Raw genomic sequence first — 26,000 nt, 5'->3', positions numbered from 1 at the left:
GGGGGTCACCGGTATTGTACCGGGACCACCGGAAGGGTCCCGGGGGTCCACCGGGTGGGGCCACCTATGCTGGAGGGCCCCATGGGCTGAAGTGACGTGGGATCCAGCCCCTGGTGGGCTGGTGCGCCACACCCAAGGGTCCAAGGCGCCTAGGGTTGGCAACCCTAGGGGGCCGTTGCCCCCGAGGGGGCATGCGCCCCCTGGTTGGAAACCCTAAGGGGGCCGCCGCCCCGGGGGCCGCCCCCCTCTAGATGGGATCTCCAAGGGGCCATGCGCCCCCTAGCCCCTATATATAGTGGAGGGGAGGGAGGGCAACCGCACCCTAAGCCCTGGCGCCTCCCTCTCCCTCTCGTGACACCCCTTCCTCCTTCAGTAGCGCTTGGCGAAGCTATGCTGGAATCCCGCTGCTCCCACCACCACGCCATTGTGCTGCTGGATCTCCATCAACTTCTCCTCCCCCCTTGCTGGATCAAGAAGGAGGAGACGTCTCCACTCCATATGTGTGTTGAACGCGGAGGTGCCGTCTGTTCGGCGCTAGGATCATCGGTGATTTGGACCACGACGAGTACGACTCCATCAACCCCGTTCTCTTGAACGCTTCTGCTTGCGATCTACAAGGGTATGTAGATGCACTCCTCTCTCTCTCATTGCTAGATGACTCCATAGATTGATCTTGCTGATGCATAGAAAATTTTAAATTTCTGCTACGATCCCCAACAACTCTCCCCTCTCGTTGCTATGCATCACCATGATCTTGCGTGTACGTAGAATTTTTTTTGAGATTACTACGTTCCCCAATAGTGGCATCCGAGCCAGGTTTATGTGTAGATGTTATATGCACGAGTAGAACACAAGTGAGTTGTGGGCGATACAAGTCATACTGCTTACCAGCATGTCATACTTTGGTTCGGCGGTATTGTTGGATGAAGCTGCCAGGACCGACATTACGCGTACGCTTATGCGAGACTGGTTCTACCGACGTGCTTTGCACACAGGCGGCTGGCGGGTGTCAGTTTCTCCAACTTTAGTTGAACCGAGTGTGGCTACGCCCGGTCCTTGAGAAGGTTAAAACAACACTAACTTGACGAACTATCGTTGTGGTTTTGATGCGTAGGTAATTACGGTTCTTGCTCAGCCCGTAGCAGTCATGTAAAACTTGCAACAACAAAGTAGAGGACGTCTAGCTTATTTTTGCAGGGCATGTTGTGATGTGATATGGTCAAGACATGATGCTATATTTATTGTATGAGATTATCATGTTTTGTAACAGAGTTATCGGCAACTGGCAGGAGCCATATGGTTGTCGCTTTATTGTATGCAATGCAATCGCCCTGTAATTGCTTTACTTTATCACTAAGCGGTAGCGATAGTCGTAGAAGCAATAATTGGTGAGAGAACAACGATGCTACGATGGAGATCAAGGTGTCGCTCCGGTGATGATGGTGATCATAACGGTGCTTTGAAGATGGAGATCAAAAGCACAAAATGATGATGGCCATATCATATCACTTATATTGATTGCATGTGATGTTTATCCTTTATGCATCTTATTCTGCTTTGTTGGACGGTAGCATTAAAAGATGATCTCTCACTAAATTTCAAGGTAAAGTGTTCTCCCTGAGTATGCACCGTTGCCAAAGTTCGTCGTGCCGAGACACCACGTGATGATCGGGTGTGATAAGCTCAACGTTCATCTACAATGGGTGTAAGACAGTTTTACACACGCAGAATACTCGGGTTAAACTTGGCGAGCCTAGCATATGCAGATATGGCCTCGAACACTGAGACCGAAAGGTCGAGCGTGAATCATATAGTAGATATGATCAACATAGTGATGTTCACCATGTTGGGAAACGTAGTAATTTCAAAAATTTCCTACGCACACGCAAGATCATGGTGATGCATAGCAACAAGAGGGGAGAGTGTTGTCTACGTACCCTCGTAGACCGGCAACGGAAGTGTTGACACAACGTAGAGGAAGTAGTCGTACGTCTTCCCGATCCGACCGATCCAAGTACCGAACGTACGACACCTCCGAGTTCTGCACACGTTCAACTCGGTGACGTCCCTCGAATTCCGATCCAGCAAAATGTTGAGGGAGAGTTTCGTCAGCACGACGGCGTGATGACGGTGATGATGTTCTACCGACGCAGGGCTTCGCCTAAGCACCGCTACGATATGACCGAGGTGGAATATGGTGGAAGGGGGCACCGCACACGGCTAAGGAACGATCACGAGGATCAACTTGTGTGTCATGGGGTGCCCCTTGCCTCAGTATATAAAGGAGGGAGAGGGGGAGGTGCGGCCAGCCCTATGGGTGCGCCTGGAGGAGTCCTACTCCAACCGGGAGTAGGACTCCCCCCTCTTGCCTTGTTGGAAAAGGAAGGAGGAAGGGAGAAAGAGGAAAGGGGGGCGCCGCCCCCCTTCCTTGTCCTATTCAGACTAGGGGGGGGGGAGGGGGCGTGTGGCCTGTCCTGGCCGGCCCTCCTCTTCTCCCTTATGGCCCATGTAGGCCCAATAACCCCGGGGGGGGGGGGGGGTTCCGGTAACCCCCCGGTACTCCGGTAAAATCCCGATTTCACCCGGAACATTTCTGATATCCAAATATAGGCTTCCAATATATCAATCTTTATGCCTCAACCATTTCGAGACTCCTCGTCATGTCCGTGATCACATCCGGGACTCCGAACAACCTTCGGTACATCAAAACACAAAAACCCTAATTACGATCTTCACCGAACGTTAAGCGTGCGGACCCTACGGGTTCGAGAACTATGTAGACATGACCGAGACACGTCTCCGGTCAATAACCAATAGCGGAACCTGGATGCTCATATTGGCTCCTACATATTCTATGAAGATCTTTATCGGTCAGACCGCATAACAACATACGTTGTTCCCTTTGTCATCGGTATGTTACTTGCCCAAGATTCGATCGTCGGTATCTCAATACCTAGTTCAATCTCGTTACCGGCAAGTCTCTTTACTCGTTCTGTAATACATCATCCTGCAATTAACTTATTAGTTGCAATGCTTGCAAGGCTTGAGTGATGTGCATTACCGAGAGGGCCCATAGATACCTCTCCGACAATCGGAGTGACAAATCCTAATCTCGAAATACGCCAACCCAACAAGTACCTTCGGAGACACCTGTAGAGCACCTTTATAATCACCCAGTTACGTTGTGACGTTTGGTAGCACACAAAGTGTTCCTCCGGTAAATGGGAGTTGCATAATCTCATAGTCATAGGAACATGTATAAGTTATGAAGAAAGCAATAGCAACAAACTAAACGATCAAGTGCTAAGCTAACGGAATGGGTCAAGTCAATCACATCATTCTCCTAATCATGTGATCCCGTTAATCAAATGACAACTCATGTATATGGTTAGGAAACATAACCATCTTTGATTAACGAGCTAGTCAAGTAGAGGCATACTAGTGACTCTCTGTTTTTGTCTATGTATTCACACATGTATTATGTTTCCGGTTAATACAATTCTAGCATGAATAATAAACATTTATCATGATATAAGGAAATAAATAATAACTTTATTATTGCCTCTAGGGCATATTTCCTTCAGTCTCCCACTTGCACTAGAGTCAATAATCTAGATTACACAGTAATGATTCTAACACCCATGGAGCCTTGGTGCTGATCATGTTTTGCTCATGGAAGAGGCTTAGTCAGCGGGTTTGCAACATTCAGATCCGTATGTATCTTGCAAATTTCTATGTTTCCCACTTGGACTAAATCCCGAATGGAATTGAAGCATCTCTTGATGTGTTTGGTTCTCTTGTGAAATCTGGATTCCTTCGCCAAGGCAATTGCACCAGTATTGTCACAAAATATTTTCATTGGACCCGATGCACTAGGTATGACACCTAGATCGGATATGAACTCCTTCATCCAGACTCCTTCATTTGCTGCTTCCGAAGCTGCTACGTACTCCGCTTCACATGTAGATCCCGCCATGATGCTTTGTTTAGAACTTCACCAACTGACAGCTCCACCGTTCAGTAAAAACACGTATCTGGTTTGCGATTTAGAATCGTCCGGACCAGTGTCAAATCTTGCATCAACGTAACCATTTACGATGAGCTCTTTGTCACCTCCATATACGAGAAACATATCCTTAGTCCTTTTCAGGTATTTCAGGATGTTCTTGACCGATGTCCAGTGATCCACTCCTGGATTACTTTGGTACCTCCCTGCTAGACTTATAGCAAGGCACACATCAGGTCTGGTACACAGCATTGCATACATGATAGAGCCTATGGCTGAAGCATAGGGAACATCTTTCATTTTCTCTCTATCTTCTGCGGTGGTCGGACATTGAGTCTTACTGAACTTCACACCATGTAACACATGCAAGAACCCTTTCTTTGCTTGATCCATTTTGAACTTCTTCAAAACCTTGTCAAGGTATGTGCTTTGTGAAAGTCCAATTAAGCATCTTGATCTATCTCTATAGATCTTAATGCCCAATATGTAAGCAGCTTCACCGAGGTCTTTCATTGAAAAACTCTTATTCAAGTATCCCTTTATGCTATCCAGAAATTCTATATCATTTCCAATCAATAATATGTCATCCACATATAATATCAGAAATGCTACAGAGCTCCCACTCACTTTCTTGTAAATACAGGCTTCTCCAAAAGTCTGTACAAAACCAAATGCTTTGATCACACTATCAAAGCGTTTATTCCAACTCCGAGAGGCTTGCACCAGTCCATAAATGGATGGTTGGAGCTTGCACACTTTGTTAGCTCCCTTTGATCGACAAAACCTTCTGGTTGCATCATATACAACTCTTCTTCCAGAAATCCATTCAGGAATGCAGTTTTGACATCCATTTGCCAAATTTCATAATCATAAAATGCGGCAATTGCTAACATGATTCGGACAGACTTAAGCATCGCTACGGGTGAGAAGGTCTCATCGTAGTCAATCCCTTGAACTTGTCGAAAACCTTTTGCAACAAGTCGAGCTTTGTAGACAGTAACATTACCGTCACCGTCAGTCTTCTTCTTGAAGATCCATTTATTCTCAATTGCTTGCCGATCAACGAGCAAGTCAACCAAAGTCCACACTTTGTTCTCATACATGGATCCCATCTCAGATTTCATGGCTTCTAGCCATTTTGCGGAATCTGGGCTCACCATCGCTTCTTCATAGTTCGTAGGTTCATCATGATCTAGTAGCATGACTTCCAGAACAGGATTACCATACCACTCTGGTGCGGATCTTACTCTGGTTGATCTACGAGGTTTGGTAGTAACTTGATCTGAAGTTTCATGATCATTATCATTAGCTTCATCACTAATTTGTGTAGGTGTCACAAAAACCAGTTTTTGTGACGTACTACTTTCCAATAAGGGAGCAAGTACAGTTACCTCATCAAGTTCTACTTTTCTCCCACTCACTTCTTTCGAGAGAAACTCCTTCTCTAGAAAAACTCCGAATTTAGCAACAAAAGTTTTGCCTTCGGATCTGTGATAGAAGGCGTTCCCAAAAGTCTCCTTTGGGTATCCTATGAAGACACATTTCTCCGATTTGGGTTCGAGCTTATCAGGTTGAAGATTTTTCACATAAGCATCGCAGCCCCAAACTTTCAGAAACGACAACTTTGGTTTCTTGCCAAACCACAGTTCATAAAGCGTCGTCTCGATGGATTTCAATGGTGTCCTATTTAACGTGAATGCAGCCGTCTCTAAAGCATAACCCCAAAACGATAACGGTAAATCAGTAAGAGACATCATAGATCGCACCATATCTAATAAAGTACGATTACGACATTCGGACACACCATTACGCTGTGGTGTTCCGGGTGGCATGAGTTGCGAAACTATTCCGCATTGTTTCAAATGTAGACCAAACTCGTAAGTCAAATATTCTCCTCCACGATCAGATCGTAGAAACTTTATTTTATTTTTACGATGATTTTCAACTTCACTCTGAAATTCTTTGAACTTTTCAAATGTTCCAGACTTATGTTTCATTAAGTAGATATACCCATATCTGCTTAAATCATCTGTGAAGGTGAGAAAATAACGATATCCGCCACGAGCCTCAACATTCATTGGACCACATACATCTGTATGTATGATTTCCAAAAAATCCGTTGCTCTCTCCATAGTACCGGAGAACGGCGTTTTAGTCATCTTACCCATGAGGCACGGTTCGCAAGTACCAAGTGATTCATAATCAAGTAGTTCCAAAAGTCCATCAGTATGGAGTTTCTTCATGCGCTTTACACCGATGTGACCTAAACGGCAGTGCCACAAATAAGTTGCACTGTCATTATCAACTCTGCATCTTTTGATTTCAACATTATGAATATGTGTATCACTACTATCGAGATTCATCAAAAATAGACCACTCTTCAAGGGTGCATGACCATAAAAGATATTACTCATATAAATAGAACAACCATTATTCTCTTATTTAAACGAATAACGGTCTCACATCAAACAAGATCCAGATATAATGTTCATGCTCAACGCTGGCACCAAATAACAATTATTTAGGTCTAATACTAATCTCGAAGGTAGATGTAGAGGTAGCGTGCCGACCGCGATCACATCGACTTTGGAACCATTTCCCACGCGCATCGTCACCTCGTCCTTAGCCAATCTTCGCTTAATCCGTAGCCCCTGTTTCGAGTTGCAAATGTTAGCAACAGAACCAGTATCAAATACCCAGGTGCTACTGCAAGCATTAGTAAGGTACACATCAAGAACATGTATATCACATATACCTTTGTTCACTTTGCCATCCTTCTTATCCGCCAAATACTTGGGGCAGTTCCGCTTCCAGTGACCAGTCTGCTTGCAGTAGAAGCACTCAGTCTCAGGCTTAGGTCCAGACTTGGGTTTCTTCTCCTGAGAAGCAACTTGTTTGCTGTTCTTCTTGAAGTTCCCTTTCTTCTTCCCTTTGCCCTTTTTCTTGAAACTGGTGGTCTTATTGACCATCAACACTTGATGCTCCTTCTTGATTTCTACCTCCATGGCTTTTAGCATCGCGAAGAGCTCAGGAATAGTTTAATTCATCCCTTGCATATTATAATTCATCATGAAGCTTTTGTAGCTTGGTGCCAGTGATTGAAGAACTCTGTCAATGACACTATCAACAGGAAGATTAACCCCCAGTTGAGTCAAGTGATTATGATACCCAGACATTTTGAGTATATGTTCACTGACAGAACTATTCTCCTCCATCTTGCAGCTATAGAACTTATTGGAGACTTCATATCTCTCAATCCGGGCATTTGCTTGAAATATTAACTTCAACTCCTGGAACATCTCATATGCTCCATGACGTTCAAAACGTCGTTGAAGACCCGGTTCTAAGCCATAAAGCATGGCACACTGAACTATTGAGTAGTCATCAGCTTTGCTCTGCCAGACGTTCATAACATCTGGTGTCGCTCCTGCAGCAGGCTTGGCACTTAGCGGTGCTTCCATGATGTAATTCTTCTGTGCAGCAATGAGGATAATCCTCAAGTTACGGACCCAGTCTGTGTAATTGCTACCATCATCTTTCAACTTTGCTTTCTCAAGGAACGCATTAAAATTCAATGGAACAACAACACGAGCCATCTATCTACAATCAAACATATACAAGCAAGATACTATCAGGTACTAAGTTCATGATAAATTTAAGTTCAATTAATCATATTACTTAACAACTCCCACTTAGAAAGATATCCCTCTAATCCTTTAAGTGATCACGTGATCCAAATCAACTAAACCATGTCCGATCATCACGTGAGATGGAGTAGTATCAATGGTGAACATCAATATGTTGATCATATCTACTATATGATTCACGCTCGACCTTTCGGTCTCCGTGTTCCGAGGCCATATCTGTTATATGCTAGGCTCATCAAGTTAAACCTGAGTATTCCACGTGTGCAACTGTTTTGCACCCGTTGTATTTGAACATAGAGCCTATCACACCGGATCATCACGTGGTGTCTCAGCACGAAGAACTTTCGCAACGGTGCATACTCAGGGAGAACACTTATACTTTGATAATTTAGTGGGGGATCATCTTATAATGCTACCGTCAATAAAAGCAAGATAAGATGCATAAAAGATAAACATCACATGCAATCAATATAAGTGATATGATATGACCATCATCATCTTGTGCTTGCGATCTCCATCTCCGAAGCACCTTCATGATCAACATCGTCACCGGCGCGACACCTTGACCACCATCGTAGCATCGTTGTCATCTCGCCAATCTTATGCTTCCACGACTATCGCTACCGCTTAGTGATAAAGTAAAGCATTACATCGCAATTGCATTGCATACAATAAAGAGACAACCATATGGCTCCTGCCAGTTGCCGATAACTTGGTTACAAAACATGATCAGCTCATACAATAAAATTTAGCATCATGTCTTGACCATATCACATCACAACATGCCCTGCAAAAACAAGTTAGACGTCCTCTACTTTGTTGTTGCAAGTTTTACGTGGCCGCTACGGGCTTAGCAAGAACCGTTCTTACCTACGCATCAAAACCACAACGATAGTTTGTCAAGTTGGTGCTGTTTTAACCTTCGCAAGGACCAGGCGTAGCCACACTTGGTTCAACTAAAGTTGGAGAAACTGACACCCGCCAGCCACCTGTGTGCAAAGCACGTCGGTAGAACCAGTCTCGCGTAAGCGTACGCGTAATGTCGGTCCGGGCTGCTTCATCCAACAATACCGCCGAACCAAAGTATGACATGTTGGTAAGCAGTATGACTGATATCGCCCACAACTCACTTGTGTTCTACTCGTGCACAACATCAACGCATAAAACCTAGGCTCGGATGCCACTGTTGGGAAACGTAGTAATTTCAAAAATTTCCTACACACACGCAAGATCATGGTGATGCATAGCAACGAGAGGGGAGAGTGTTGTCTACATACCCTAGTAGACCGGCAACGGAAGTGTTGACACAACATAGAGGAAGTAGTCGTACGTCTTCCCGATCCGACCGATCTAAGTACCGAACGTACGACACCTCCGAGTTCTGCACACGTTCAACTCGGTGACGTCCCTCGAGTTCCGATCCGGCAAAACGTTAAGGGAGAGTTTCATCAGCACGACGGCGTGATGACGGTGATAATGTTCTACCGACGCAGGGCTTCACCTAAGCACCGCTACGATATGGCCGAGGTGGAATATGGTGGAAGGGGGCACCGCACACGGCTAAGGAACGATCACGAGGATCAACTTGTGTGTCATGGGGTGCCCCTTGCCTCAGTATATAAAGGAGGGAGAGAGGGAGGTGCGGCCAGCCCTATGGGTGCGCCTGGAGGAGTCCTACTCCAACCGGGAGTAGGACTCCCCCCTCCTGCCTTGTTGGGAAAGGAAGGAGGAAGGGAGAAAGAGGAAAGGGGGGTACCGCCCCCCTTCCTTGTCCTATTCGGAGGAGGGGGCGCGCGGCCTGTCCTGGTCGGCCCTCCTCTTCTCCCTTATGGCCCATGTAGGCCCAATAACCCCCGGGGGGTTCCTGTAACCCCCCGGTACTCCGGTAAAATCCCGATTTCACCCGGAACATTTCTGATATCCAAATATAGGCTTCCAATATATCAATCTTTATGCCTCAACCATTTCGAGACTCCTCGTCATGTCCGTGATCACATCCGGGACTCCGAACAACCTTCGGTACATCAAAACACAAAAACCCTAATTACGATCGTCACCGAACTTTAAGCGTGCGGACCCTACGGGTTCGAGAAGTATGTAGACATGACCGAGACACGTCTCCGGTCAATAACCAATAGCGGAACCTGGATGCTCATATTGGCTCCTAAATATTCTACGAAGATCTTTATCGGTCAGACCGCATAACAACATACGTTGTTCCCTTTGTCATCGGTATGTTACTTGTCCGAGATTCGATCGTCAGTATCTCAATACCTAGTTCAATCTCGTTATCGGCAAGTCTCTTTGCTCGTTCTGTAATACATCATCCTGCAATTAACTTATTAGTTGCAATGCTTGCAAGGCTTGAGTGATGTGCATTACCGAGAGGGCCCAGAGATACCTCTCCGACAATCGGAGTGACAAATCCTAATCTCGAAATACGCCAACCCAAGAAGTACCTTTGGAGACACCTGAAGAGCACCTTTATAATCACCCACTTACGTTGTGACGTTTGGTAGCACACAAAGTGTTCCTCCGGTAAACGGGAGTTGCATAATCTCATAGTCATAGGAACATGTATAAGTTATGAAGAAAGTAATAGCAACAAACTAAACGATCAAGTGCTAAGCTAACAGAATGGGTCAAGTCAATCACATCATTCTCCTAATGATGTGATCTCATTAATCAAATGACAACTCATGTCTATGGTTAGGAAACATAACCATCTTTGATTAACGAGCTAGTCAAGTAGAGGCATACTAGTGACTCTCTGTTTTTGTCTATGTATTCACACATGTATTATGTTTCCGGTTAATACAATTCTAGAATGAATAATAAACATTTATCATGATATAAGGAAATAAATAATAACTTTATTGCCTCTAGGGCATATTTCCTTCACACCATTGAAAACTACTCCATCTCACGTGATGATCGGTTATGGTTTAGTTGACATGGATCATGTGATCACTTAGATGATTAGAGGGATATCTATCTAAGTGGGAGTTCTTAAGTAATATGATTAATTGAACTTAAATTTATCATGAACTTAGTACCTATTAGTATTTTGCTTATCTATGTTGTTGTAGATAGATGGCCCGTGTTGTTGTTCCGTTGAATTTTAATGCGTTCCTAGAGAAAGCAAAATTGAAAGATGATGGTAGCAATTACACGGACTGGGTCCGTAACTTGACGATTATCCTTATTGCTGCACAGAAGAATTATGTCCTGGAAGCACTGCTAGGTGCCAGGCCTGCTCCAGATGCTGCTGATGACATTAAGAACGTCTGGCATTGTAAAGTTGATGACTATTCGATAGTTCAATGTGCCATGCTTTACGGCTTAGAACTGGGACTTCAACGACATTTTGAACGTCATGGAGCATATGAGATGTTCCAGGAGTTGAAGTTAATATTTCAAGAAAATGCCCAGATTGAGAGATATGAAGCCTCCAATAAGTTCTACAACTGCAAGATGGAGGAGAATAGTTCTGTCAGTGAACATATACTCAGAATGTGTGGGTACCATAACCACTTGACTCAACTGGGAGTTAATCTTCCTATTGATAGTGACATTGATAGAGTTCTTCAATCACTGCCACCAAGCTACAAGAGCTTCGTGATGAACTATAATATGAAAGGGATGAATAAGACAGTTCCCGAGCTCTTCGCAATGCTAAAGGCGGCGGATGTAGAAATCAAGAAGGAGCATCAAGTGTTGATGGTCAACAAGACCACCAGTTTCAAGAAAAAGGGTAAAGGGAAGAAGAAGGGGAACTTCAAAAAGAATGGCAAACAAGTTGCTTCTCAGGAGAAGAAACCCAAGTCTGGACCTAAGCCTGAGACTGAGTGCTTCTACTGCAAACAGACTGGTCACTAGAAGAGGAACTGCCCCAAGTATTAGGCGGATAAGAAGGATGGCAAGGTGAACAAAGGTATATGTGATATACATGTTATTAATGTGTACCTTACTAGAGCTCGCAGTAGCACCTGGGTATTTGATACGGGTTCTGTTGCTAATATTTGCAACTCAAAACAGGAACTATGGATTAAGCGAAGACTGGCTAAGGATGAGGTGACGATGCGCGTGGGAAATGGTTCCAAAGTTGATGTGATCGCCGTCGGCACTCTACCTCTACATCTACCTTCGGGATTAATTTTAGACCTGAATAATTGTTATTTGGTGCCTGCGTTAAGCATGATGCGAGATAGTTATTCATTTAAATCTGAGAATAATGGTTGTTCTATTTATATGAGTAATATCTTTTATGGTCATGCACCCTTGAAGAGTGGTCTATTTGTGATGAATCTCGATAGTAGTGATACACATATTCATAATGTTAAAGCCAAAAGATACAGAGTTGATAATGATAGTGCAACTTATTTGTGGCACTGCCGTTTGGGTCATATTGGTGTAAAGCGCATCAAGAAACTCCATACCGATGGACTTCTGGAATCACTTGATTATGAATCACTTGGTACTTGCGAACCATGCCTCATGGGCAAGATGACTAAAACACCATTCTCCGGAACAATGGAGCGAGCAACGGATATGTTGGAAATCATACATACTGATGTATGTGATCCGATGAATATTGAGGCTCGTGGCGGGTATCGTTATTTTCTCACCTTCACCGATGATTTGAGCAGATATGGGTATATCTACTTAATGAAACATAAGTCTGAAACATTTGAAAAGTTCAAAGAATTTCAGAGTGAAGTGGAAAATGATCGTAACAAGAAAATAAAGTTTCTACGATCTGATCGTGGAGGAGAATATTTGAGTTACGAGTTTGGTCTACATTTGAAACAATGCGGAATAGTTTCGCAACTCATGCCACCCGGAACACCACAACGTAATGGTGTGTCCGAACATCGTAATCGTAATCTACTAGATATGGTGTGATCTATGATGTCTCTTACTGATTTACGGCTATCATTTTGGGGTTATGCTTTAGAGACGGCTGCATTCACGTTAAATATGGCACCATCTAAATCCGTTGAGACGACGCCTTATGAACTGTGGTTTAGCAAGAAACCTAAGCTGTCGTTTCTTAAAGTTTAGGGTTGTAATACTTATGTGAAAAAGTTTCAGCCTGATAAGCACAAACCTAAATCGGAAAAGTGTGTCTTCATAGGATACCCAAAAGAAAATGTTGGGTACACCTTCTATCACAGACCCGAAAGGCAATATATTTGTTACTAAAGAGTGGATCCTTTCTAGAGAAGAAGTTTCTCTCGAAACAAGTGAGTGGGAGGAATGTAGAACTTGATGAGGTAATTGTACCTTCTCCCGAATTAGAAAGTAGTTCATCACAGAAATCAGTGCTAGTGATCTCTACACCAATTAGTGAGGAAGCTAATGATGATGATCATGAAACTTCAGATCAAGTTACTACCAAACCTCGTAGGACAACCAGAGTATGGTCCGCACCAGAGTGGTACGGTAATCCTTTCTGGAAATCATGTTACTAGACCATGATGAACCTATGAACTATGAGGAAGCGATGATGAGCCCAGATTCTGCGAAATGGCTTGAGGCCATGAAATTTGAGATGAGATCCATGTATGAGAACAAAGTATGGACTTTGATTGACTTTCCCATCGGTGAGTCATTGAGAATAAATGGATCTTCAAGAGGAAGACGGTCACTGATAGTAGTGTTACTATCTACAAAGCTCGAATTGTCGCAAAATATTTTCGACAAGTTCAAGGTGTTAACTACGATGAGATTTTCTCACTCGTATCGATTCTTAAAAGTCTGTCTGAATCATGTTAGCAGTTGCCACATTTTATGAAATCTGGCAAATGGATGTCAAAACTGCATTCCTTAATGGATTTCTTAAAGAAGAAGTTGTATATGATGCAACCAGAAGGTTTTGTCGATACTAAAGGTGCTAACAAAGTGAGAAAGCTCCAGCGATCCATCTATGGACTGGTGCAAGCATCTCGGAGTTGGAATATATGCTTCCATAAAGTGATCAAAGCATATGGTTTTATACAGACTTGCGGTGAAGCCTGTATTTACAAGAAAGTGAGTGGGAGCACTACAACATTTCTGATAAGTATATGTGAATGACATATTATTGATCGGAAATAATGTAGAATTTTCTGGAAAGCATAAAGGAGTGTTTGAAAAGAGTTTTTCAAAGAAAGACCTCGATGAAGTTACTTACATATTGAGCATCAAGATCTATAGAGATAGATCAAGACGTTTGATATATTTTCAATGAGTACAACCTTGACAAGATTTTGAAGTAGTTCAAAAAGGAACAGTCAAAGAAGGAGTTCTTGCCTGTGTTGCAAGGTGTGAAGTTGAGTAAAGACTCAAAACCCGACCACAACAGAAAATAGAAAGAGAATGAAAAGTCATTCCCTATGCCTCAGTCATAGGTTCTATAAAGTATGCTATGTTGTTTACCAGTCCTATTTTATACCTTAGCATGATTCTGGCAAGGGATTACAATAGTGATCTAGGAGTAGATCAGTTGACAGCGGTCAAAATTATCCTTAGAGGACTAAGGAAATATTTCTTGATTATGGAGGTGATAAAAGAGTTCATCATAAAGAGTTACGTCAATGCAAGCTTTTTACATCGATCTAGATGACTCTAAGTCTCGATCTGGATACATATTGAAAGTGGGAGCAATTAGCTAGAGTAGCTCCATGTAGAGCATTGTAGACATAGAACTTTGCGAAATACACATGGATCTGAATGTTGCAGACCCGTAGACTAAACTTCTCTCGCAAGCAAAACATGATCACTCTTGGGTGTTAATCACATAGTGATGTGAACTAGATTATTGACTCTAGTAAACCCTTTTGGGTATTAGTCACATGGAGATGTGAACTAATCACATAAAGATGTGAACTACATTATTGACTCTAGTGCAAGTGGGAGACTGAAGGAAATATGCCCTAGAGGCACTAATGAAGTTATTATTTATTTCCTTATATCATGATAAATGTTTATTATTCATGCTAGAATTGTATTAACCGGAAACTTAGTACATGTGTGAATACATAGACAAATAGATTGTCACTATTTTGCCTCTACTTGACTAGCTCGTTGAATCAATGATGGTTATGTTTCCTAGCCATAGACATGAGTTGTCACTTGATCAACGGGATCACATCATTAGGAGAATGATGTGATTGACTTGACCCATTCCGTTATCTTAGCACTTGATCGTTTAGTTTACTGCTATTGCTTTCTTCATGACTTATACATGTTCCTATGACTATGAGATTATGCAACTCCCGAATACCGGAGGAACACTTTGTGTGCTACCAAACGTCACAACATAACTGGGTGATTATAAAGGTGCTCTACAGGTGTCTCTGATGGTGTTCGTGGAGTTAGCATAGATCAAGAATAGGATTTGTCACTCCGATTGTCGGAGAGGTATCTCTAGGCCCTCTCGGTAATGCACATCACTATAAGCCTTGCAAGCAATGTGACTAATGAGTTAGTTGCGGGATGATGCATTACAGAACGAGTAAAGAGACTTGTCGGTAACGAGATTGAGCTAGGTATTGAGATACCGACGATCGAATCTCGAGCAAGTAACATACCGATGACAAAGGGAACAACATATGTTGTTATGCGGTTTGACCGATAAAGATCTTCGTAGAATATGTAGGAACCAATATGAGCATCCAGGTTCCGCTATTGGTTATTGACCGGAGACATGTCTCGGTAGTGTCTACATAGCTCTCGAACCCGTAGGGTCCGCACGCTTAAAGTTCTGTGACGATCGATATTATGAGTTTATATGTTTTGATGTACCAAAGGTAGTTCGGAGTCCCGGATATGATCACAGACACGACAAGGAGTCTCGAAATGGCAGAGACATAAAGATTGATATATTGGAAGCCTACATTTGGACATCGGAAGAGTTCCGGGTGAAATCGGGATTTTACCGGAGTGCCGGAGGGGTTACCGGAACCCCTCGGGGGTTAATAGGCCTTGTTGGGCCCTAGTGGAGAGATAAAGGGGCCGGCCATGGAAGGCCACGTGCCCCCTCCCCCTCTAGTCGGAATTGGACTAGGAAGGGGGGGGGGGCGCCCCCCTTTCCTTCTCCTTCTCCCCCATCCTTTCCCCTCCTAGTAGGAGTAGGAAAGAGGGGAGTCCTACTCCTACTAGGAGGAGGACTCCTCCTCCTGGCGCGCCCTACAGGGCCGGCCGGCCTCCCCCTTTGCTCCTTTATATACGGGGCAGGGGGGCACCCTAGAACACACAAGTTGATCATTGATCTCTCCCAGCCGTGTGCGGTGCCCCCCTCCACCATAACCCACCTCGGTCATACCGTAGTGGTGCTTTGGCGAAGCCCTGCGACGGTAGCTTCATCAACATCATCACCACGCCGTCGTGCTGATGAAAATCTCCCTCGAGCTCTACTGGATCGTGAGGTCGTGGGACGTCACCGAGCTGAACGTGTGCTGAACGCGGAGGTGCCGTATGTTCGGTACTGAGGACCGGTCGATCGGGAAGACGTACGACTACATCAACCGCGTTGTCATAACGCTTACGCTTAACGGTCAACGAGGGTACGTGGACGACACTCTCCCCTCTCATTGCTATGCATCACCATGATCTTGCGTGTACGTAGGAATTTTTTTGAAATTACTACGTTCCCCAACAATCCCCCCACTGAGGTTTGATGCCTGCTGGGGGTTCTCGTTAGATCTGGTTGTTGTTGGTTGGTCTTATCTCTAGTTCGTGGGCTTAAGGCGTACTCCCTCCGTCCACGAATAAGTGTACATCTAGCTTTTGTCCTAAGTCAAGGTTTTAAAATTTTGACCAACTATATAGAAAAGAATAGTAACATATATGACCTCAAATTGGTATATTATGAAAGTACATTTCGAAACAGGTCTATTGATACTAATTTAGTTTCATAAATGCTGCTGTTTTTCCCTATAAAGTTGGTCGAAGTTTTAAAACTTTGACTTAGGACAAAAACTAGACGTACACTTATTCATGGACGGAGGGAGTATAGTAGTGTTATCAGGTTTTTGCCCCATAGTAGATGTCCGTTTTGCATCTGCGGCGGGTTTCCTGGTAGTGCTCCAACTCGCTAAACCCCTTTCCCTCTCATATTCGGGTGTGTGTTTTTTTGTTTCCTAGTTGAACCTGGTCCTATGTACTAAAGTTTATATTTCCGTTAAGCAATTAATGGAAAGGGGTGATAGTCTGGTTGGAAAAAAAGAAAGAGAACACTACAAAAAAATACACTTCTGTGATGATACGTGTTTGCCACAGTAGGTCACGTTTTCTGTCATGCATGTACATCCATGACAAATTTATGACAGAATCAAGATAGTTATACATGTGCTATCGTAGAAGTGTTCCATGACATTACCAAAATTATCATCACAAAAGTGTCCACTTCCATGATGATAAATCACGCGTCACAGAAGTCTTTCGTCAAGTGTGACCGACACGTGGCATCCACCGTAACAGGAACGCCGTTAAGCTATCGGGTCCGGTTTTGGATCCGATAACCTGTTAACAATCCAGACCAATTGGGATTTTCCACATGTAAAATTCTGATTGGCTGACGGAAACATGTGTCAGCTCCATGTTGGCACAGGTGTCACTCATCCAATGGGCGAGATGCGCCTATGATATGTTGACACGTGGACCGGCCAAAAGCGGCCCATAAAGTTTAAATGGGCCGGCCCAACTAAAGGCCCACAAGATTTTGTGGTCCATAATGGGCCGGCCCAGCAAAAGGCCCATGAGATTTTGTGTATCATAATGGGCCGACCCAGCTAAATCCCATGAGATTTTGCGGGCCATAATGGGTCAGCGCAGCTAAAGGCCCAAAAGATTTTGCAGACCATAATGGGCCGGCCCAGCTAAAGGCCCAACATTCTCAATTAAGGCCCGTACGGCTAGTGTCAAATCGGCCCATCAACGACCTATCCTAAACTTGTCATCATCGCGGCCCATGGTCACTTCTGGCCCGTTAATAGTCCGCTAAGTATATGGGCCGAATTACGGCCCGGTGTATTTCTGGCATGTTAAGGTCCTGCTTCATTTGGGTCCATTTACAGACCATTGAAACTTTCGGCCCATAAACGACCGTGAAGGATTTGGGTCATATTCGGCCATGTCTGACATTTGGCCTATTAGAGGGCCACTATAGATTTGGGCCACTTTCGGCCTATTGTGATTTTCGGCCTGTTAACGTCGGACGAAATCCATGGGCCATATGTGGCCCAACGTCACATCAGGCCCATTAACGGCCCATATAAAAATGACGATAATCTAGCCCGACCGAACTTCCAGCCTATTAAAGGCCCATGTATTAGGTCTGCGCATTTATGGCCCGTCCGAATTTCGTCCTGTGAAAGATCTGCATCGTAAATGGGCCACCATTTTGGCCTGCTAAGACCAGTGGGTTATTTGGCACAATCAGGGCCCAATCTCACTTTCGATCTTTTAAAGGCCCATGTTTTTTATGGGCTCGAGATATTTAGACATGTAAATGGCCTATTGTTACTGAGGGCCCAAATTATGTTTAGGCCTATTAAAGGCCCACTATGGGCACAGGCCTACCAGAAAAATATGAAATCTTATGCTGATTTAGGCCCAGATATTTTTAGTGGGCTACATGCAAATTTCGGCCCATAATCGTTTTTAGCCCAATTGGAATGGGCCCGACGAATGTTGGCATGTTGGGCTCCTATGAAGCTTTTGGCCGAATACATTACTAAGATAAACCTACACTATACAAAAATAGCGTCGTAATTATTGCAGCCTTTGGCAGCATCATAAATGTTGTATCACAACAAAATAAATTCCAACCATACAACAAAAGGCTTGTTGGCATAAAGTTTATAGTCCTTGCAGATAAAAGCACCATCAGATGTATAGAAGCACAGATCATTTGGCCTGAGTGCTAATGTTTCAGGCTGTAGAATCTGATGGAGCAGCACGATCTTCACCTTTTTCCGCCATTGCTCTTGAACAACGAAGCGAATGTCTGATAGTCTGGTTTCAAAACCATTCATATCTTGACGACATTTGTCAACCACTATTCTTGATTCCAAAACGACGCCCATTAGGGATTGGACTTGTGTCTGGAGCATAGATATATCACTCTGTCTAGCAGGAAGATTTTTTTCAATAGGCGATTTGGACGAGGTTACCTTGACAACCAACCCAGAATTATGTAGGAAGGTGCTTTTTGCACTGTTAGTGGAGAGATACTGACGCACTGCAGCAAGAGGTGACATTGTGCCTGTGGTAGCCTCATCACCTTCAGGTGGTTGTGGTTGTTCAATCATTTTTTTCCATAGCTTCCTGAAAGTTTGAACTTGTAGATTAGTGTACCAGATAAGTTACTAATGAGACAAAAACAAATAAAATAGGTTACACGTTTATACATAACTTATTTTGGTGAACTACTGTAATACATTAGCGTGTATTGTAGTGCCAACTACATAATTAAATCACTTTCGGAACATATGTCCATGTAACATGCCTACTATATTGTCTATTTCCTCACATTCGTTGACATCTAAGGATAAAGAGACATGGTTTAAAGTAGGATGAACATAGTATGACATCATTCATATCATGGGAAAACAGATATAAAACAAACAAGCTATTTTATCATTGTGTGCGCATGTGAACATAACAACTAGAATACAGATGAAGACCAAAAGAATATCCTTCATCTCTTTTAAACCATGTAAGGTGAAATGATACGTTAAGACAACTGTGTATAAAAGTGAACATAGTAACTGACATTGGCTGCAAACCAAGTAGTTAAATGAACACACCACAGTACCAATCAGTTCAAAGGCAGGAGGAGTAAGGACTTACAACAGCGGCTTGAACTGGTGTGCTCATGCCCTTCATCTTGCTGGTGTGGAAATCCTTGAAGATTTGCACTGCATTCGGTTCAGGTTCTTTTTGGTCCGCACAGGCTTTCCTCTATATTTGGAACAAGTCAATATAGATACGATAATATGGCACAAAAAAGAAGAAGGAAGTAGCAGCTATTTACAAGAGCCTCGCAGTGTGCAATATAGCTACGAGATCCTGTTGTCTGTTGGAATTTCACTTTAGACCGGTTGGTCTTGTTCTTTAAACAGTTAGCCTAGAAGAAGATACACTTGTAAGGCACATACATAAATACAAGTTCAATATGTGGTCTGATCAAATACATATAGCCGACCTGATACTTTGGATCAAACCAGTGTTTAACGAGGGTTGTCCAGTCTTCATCTGTAATATATTCCAATGGAGATGTTTGGGCGATTTCATTGTTAGCCTTGCCTTCAAAGTGAGATTTTCTAAGGTGGTACCAATACTGTCGCAGAGCAGACTGAAAAACATGAGTGCATGCTTGTTTAGTTGCATCATCTTTCGGATCCAACTTGAACCTTATCTGTTGAAAAAAGAATGTGAGTCTTATTAGGAGGAAGCTAGAAAGTATGGGACAGAGCAAGACAATATTACTAATTGTGATGAATAACATTACTTACGGATAAATTGTCAAGGAAGGTGTTAAACTGGGTATTGTCTTTCTCATTCCTGTACTGGATCCACATTGGGAGGATGCGTGCATGGCACCTAACGGCAATGGTTGCCTCTAATACTAACTTGGCTGACTCTATAGCATCACGTGGCCTTTTTAAACCTGCCTCAAAATGGATCTCCATTCTTTCTCCTTTAGATTTTGTTAATATGTCAAGCATTATCCCTGATGTCTGTTTCCGCTTGCGTCGTGGTGCTAGTTCAACAACGAATATGGAAAGTGTTAGTGTATATCAAAATGTGAGAGTACATATAAAGGAGCAGGCAACTGCAACTTGACTCGGTCAGGTACCATCTTAGTGTTGATGCTCATGAGGTTCATCTGATCTTGCCAAGTCCTGTCGTGTCAGCAGTGCTTCGGAAGTAGTGTTAGGTGTGAAGGCAGCTCGGGAACTGGCCAGTTCCGGAGCAAACGAACGAGTAACTCGTTGAGATGCTGGTATAGTTGAAGCAGATGTTGTAGCTAGTGGAGCAAGTGATACTGTGTTTGTAGATTTAGCCGGTGGACTTGGACCTTCTACTGCACTATAAGTACCAACATAATCTGGACGGCAGATCCTTTTCCATTTCTCCCGATGAGTAACACCACTCCCTACTATATTATTTTCCTTGCTCTTTTTTGACTTTGCCATGTGAAGCCGTACCCACAACACAAAAGAATAAAATCGCTCTTCAGAACTCATTGATGCATGATACAGACAAGCAATACTTTGATGTAAGACAACCGTATGAGGATGGAATATGTAAGAAAAACAGGACGGCATGACATATTCACAGGTACGATGTGTAAACTAAGCAGAAGGATTTTCAAGAAAATAGAAGTAATGCAAGTTAGACACCATATGAAAGATGCAACCAATATTACTCTACCAAGTTAAAAGTGTCTTGTCATAAGTGGCACTTCAAAAAATTAGAAGCAGTACAACATAGAAATCAATGCAAGATGCATCCACTATCAAACTGCCATGTTAAAAGCATCCAATCATGAGTGACTTATGCGGGATACACAACAGCAGTACTTTGATGTAAGAACATGGTATGATAGATAGATGCAGTGTATTCTAGACACAGAACGCCATGTCATATGCACATGTATAACGTATAAACTCAGCAGGTGCAATTTAATCAAAATAGAAGAAATACAGGCTAGACAACATATGCAACATGAAACCAATTATCACACTGTCAACTTAGAGCAAGCACCTGCGATGGTGGAGTATGGGAGATGAACTCATCATATAGACTTGGCACTTCAACTTCATTAGCAATAGTAGTGGCAAATCTAGAGTCTCTGTTTGCGTCGGTGCGGAGGACCACCAACATCCCCTAACTTACTCTTTTCCTTCCTATTTTCCGATATTGCCTTATGAAGTCAAAACCACAAGAAGATGAATAAAATTAGCTCTGCATAACTGGTTGATGCATGATACAGACGAACACTACTTTGATGTAAGGCAAGCGCATGATAGGAGGATGGAATATATACAAAAAAGACAATGTTTCATATTCACACGTACGATAGGAGGATGGAATATGTATGAAAAACAGTAAGTGGAAGGCATTTCAACAAAATTATAAGAAATGAAAGCTAGGCACCATATGAACATGCAACCAATATCACTCTATCAGGTAAAAAGTGTCTCGTCATAAGTTCCATTTCAAGAAATTAGAAGCAGTACAAGCTAGAAGACAATGCAAGATGCAACCTACATCACAGTCCCAAGTTAAATGTGTCTTATGGGTAAGTGATCGTTGCAGGTATAGGTTGTAAGCTACGCAGATGCAATTCAACATAATCAGAAGCAATACAAACTAGACATCATACGGAAAACGCAGCCACATATAACAATTCCAAGTTAGAGCAAGCACCTGTGATGGTGGAGTAGGGGAGATGTGCTCATCATGTACATGTATGTTCTAGAAACAGGAACACGTGTCATATTCACAGGCATTATGTGTAAAGTAAGCACATGCAATTCAACAAAGTTAGAAGCAATACAAGCTAGACATCATACGCAACATGCAACCACATATAATAGTGCCAAGTTAGAGCAAGCACTTGTGATGGTGGAGTAGGGGAGATGTGCTCATCATGCACACGTATGTTCTAGAAACAGGAACACGTGTCATATTCACAGGCATTATGTGTAAAGTAAGCAGATGCAATTCAACAAAGTTAGAAGCAATACAAGCTAGACATCATACGCAACATGCAACCACATATAATTTGTGCCAAGTTAGAGCAAGCACCTGTGATGGTGGAGTAGGGGAGATGTGCTCATCATCTACACAGCTACACTGACTGTCTAGCCTTGCGTTGTCTTGCGAATCTTGTTGGGAGGATGGCGGAGTAGAATCTGTAGAGGACCTTTGTTTCAGTTGCTCGGAAGGACCACCAACATCCAATGCCTTGCCAATTTCCTTCAGCTTTATTGATTTTGCATTGTGAGGTCAAACCGACAAGAAAAAGGAATATAATTCGCTCTTCAGAACCCATTCATGCATGATACTAACGAACACTACTTTGATGAGAGGCAAAGTCATGATACGAGGATGGAATATGTATGAAAAAATGGATGGCTTGACATATTCACACCTATGATGTGGTAACTAAGCAGAAGGCACTTCAACAAATTAGAAGCACTGCAAACTAGACACCATATGAAAGGTGCAATCAATATCACTCTGCCAAGTTAAAACTGTCGCGTCATAGGCGGCGTTCATCAAACTAGAAGCAATACATGCTAGAAATCATATTCAAGATGCAAACCAATATCACACTGCCAACTTAAAGGTGTTCCATCATAAGTGACTGATGCAGGATACACAAGAAGAGTAGTTTCATGTAAGAACATGGTGTGATAGACACATATAGTATGTACCAAAAACAGGAAAGCATGTCATATTCACACGTATCATGTGTAAGCCAAGCAGATGCAGTTTACACTAATTAGGAGCAATACAAGCTAGACACCATATGCAACATGCAACCAGATATCACACTGCCAAGTTAGAGCCAGCACCTTGGATGGTGGAGTAGGGGACCGGAGACTTGGACCTTGTAATGCACTATCAGTACAAGGAGAATCGCTACGGATGCTCCATTTACGTTGCTGCAGAGGACCACCATCATCGCCTTCCTAACTCTTTTCCTTCCTCTTTCTTGATTTTGCCTTGTCAAGTCAAACCCACAAGAAAAAGGAATAAAATTTGCTCTTCAGAACTCATTAATGCATGATACTGACGAACACTACTTTCATGTAAGGCAGCCGCATGATAGGAGGATGGAATATGTATGAAAAACAGGACGGAGTGACATATTGACATGTATGATGTATAAAGTGTAAACTAAGCACAAGGTGCTTGAACTTGTTAGAATCAATGCAAGCTAGAAACCATATGAAAGATGAAACCAATATCACTCTGCCAAATTAAAAGCCAAATTAAAAGGGTGCCCTAACAAATGTATTTGACCATATTAGAAGCAATATCACTCATCGTAAGTGATTGATGCAGGATACATAAGAGAGGTAGTTTCATGTAAGAACAAGGTTAACACATAGATGTAGTGTGTACCAAAAATAGGAAGGCATGTCATATTCACAGGTATAATGTGTAAACTAAGCAGATGCAATTTACCCTAATTAGAAGCATTACAAGCTAGACACTGTATGCAACATGCAACCACATATCAACTACGAAGTTAGAGCAAGCACCTGTGATGGTGGTGTGGGGGAATTGCGGTCATCAACTAGAGAGCTACGTTGACTATCTTCATTTAGCCTTGCTATTTCTTGAGAATCATGTGGGGAGGATGACACTGCACTCTTTAAACGAGTATGGCGTCTCACAGTAACCCACTCGGGTGACTGTCTCATCATAAGTGATTGACGAGGGATACAAAAGAGCATTAGTTTGACGTATGAACATGGTTAATAGACATATGTAGTATGTATCAAAAACAGGAAGGCATGTCATTATCAAAGGTATAATGTGTAAAGTAAGCAGATGCAATTTAACCAAATTGGAAGCAATACAAGCTAGACACCATATGCAACATGCAACCACATTTGACAGCTCGAAGTTAAAGCAAGCACATGGGATGGTTGTGTGTGGCAATTGAGATCATCAACTATAGAGCTACGTTTACTGTCTCCAACTGCTGACACTGCATCCTTTAGAGCGCTGAAAAGCTTAGTGCTTATCTTCGAATTAAACTGGAGCGACTTCTGTCTTTTCATTTCAGCATTCATCAACACTGCGTCAGAGTCTGAAATACCCATGCATAAAAAAACAATAGTGTGAGTACGGGTGAAGTGTGTGCACAATTAGTATAGTGTAAAGGTAGCAGATAGCAGGTCGGTGAGAAATAAATGACGGGAGACATATGAAAGCTCTACAACATGCATGGCACACTAAATTACTACATGATTCTATGAAAATAACATTCGACTGAAAACAAATAGGTCAGTCCATTTTTTCTGCACCGTCCGATGTACAAAGAACGGGCAGATCGCCTTCATCTACCTCCAGCTAGTCAGTGTTGACGATCTTCCTTGAAATGGCAGCGACCACCGGCCCAGTGCCCTGCCTGCACCCTCCCCTCGACCTCACCGCACCGCCCCCGGCCATCCATTCAAGCCCCGCTGACCTCCAGATCGGGCGCAAGCAGCTCCTGCACCCTACACCCCTATGATAAACACCGATGCGCCGCTTCCCCGGTGAACATGGGACTAGGTGCTCTGCGCGCCTAAGAGGGTGCTGCTTCTTTTAATTGCGGTTCGACTGACCCTGAATTGAAATTCAGGCGGGCTACTGACCTCTAGCAAAGGTGAAATAGTAAAGGGAGGAAACTGTAACACCCCGGACGCAACTTGCCATATTTGTAACTCCGACTCTTGCCATTTTCGGCTTTAAGTTATGAGATTCCCTTCGTGGTTGGGTTTTGTCTTCGTTTTTCATTTTGTTCATGTCATGCATTTCATATCATGTCATCATGTGCATCGCATTTGCATACATGCTCGTCTCATGCATTCTAGCATTTTCCCCGTTGTCCGTTTTGCAATACGACACTCCCACGGGCACCGGTGCCCCCTCTTGTCTCTTTTTGTGAGTGGGTGTAAACGTTCTCGGAATGGACCAAGATTTGTCAAGTGGCATTGGTACACCACCGGTAGACCGCCTGTCAAATTTCGTTCCATTTGGAGGCCGTTTGATGCTCCAACGGTTAACCGGGTAACCGCAAAGGCCTCTTGTGTGTTGCAGCCCAACACCCATTCAAAACAGCCCAATAACCCATCTAAACCACTCCCATGTCCTCCGTCGTTGTATCACAATCGTGTGGGCGAAAACTACACCCCATTTTGACACTCCTACCTCCTCCTAGCTATAAATATGTGCACCCCTCAAAATTCAGGTCCCGAAACCCTAAAATCCTCCCCCGTCGTCGCTGGACACGTCCGGATCCTGCCGGACACATCGCGCCGCCGCCCCGCGCCTATCGCATGCCACCACGTGGCACCTCCACCGGCACCCGCCGCCGCGGCCCGGCGAGCCCGTAGCGGGCCCGCCCGGCCCATCCGCTGGCGCCGCCCGATGGCCCCACGCCCTCCGCCCGCGTGCTCCGGCTCCGCCATGCCGTTCGCCGCCTCCGGCCGCCGCCCCACCATCGCCGACCGTCGACCGCCGCCGCTCCGCAACCTCGCCAGCCGCTGCTCCTCCTCGTCCGACCCCGCTGCATCGGATTCGGCGAGATCCGGCCGGATCCGCCTCGGACCGACCTCGCCGGCGCC

At 43.7% G+C, this 26,000-nt stretch overlaps 1 protein-coding gene and 1 pseudogene across 1 annotated transcript; both read left to right on the top strand.

The window, feature by feature from the left end:
* Nucleotides 1–26,000, top strand: part of LOC147976497 (ATPase 10, plasma membrane-type-like) — a 155,100-nt pseudogene that overhangs the window by 45,385 nt on the left and 83,715 nt on the right.
* On the top strand, nucleotides 5,672–11,864 carry LOC147976498 (uncharacterized). Its single transcript, XM_087519390.1, is given in 3 exon segments — nucleotides 5,672–5,684; nucleotides 10,898–11,646; nucleotides 11,850–11,864. Coding segments are annotated over 3 exon segments (777 nt in total).

Source organism: Triticum urartu, chromosome 4A (assembly GCF_056163025.1).
Source record: "Triticum urartu cultivar PI428250 chromosome 4A, HENAU_Tu73, whole genome shotgun sequence".
Classification (NCBI taxonomy): Eukaryota; Viridiplantae; Streptophyta; class Magnoliopsida; order Poales; family Poaceae; genus Triticum; species Triticum urartu.
This window is presented reverse-complemented; position numbering and strand designations above follow the sequence as displayed.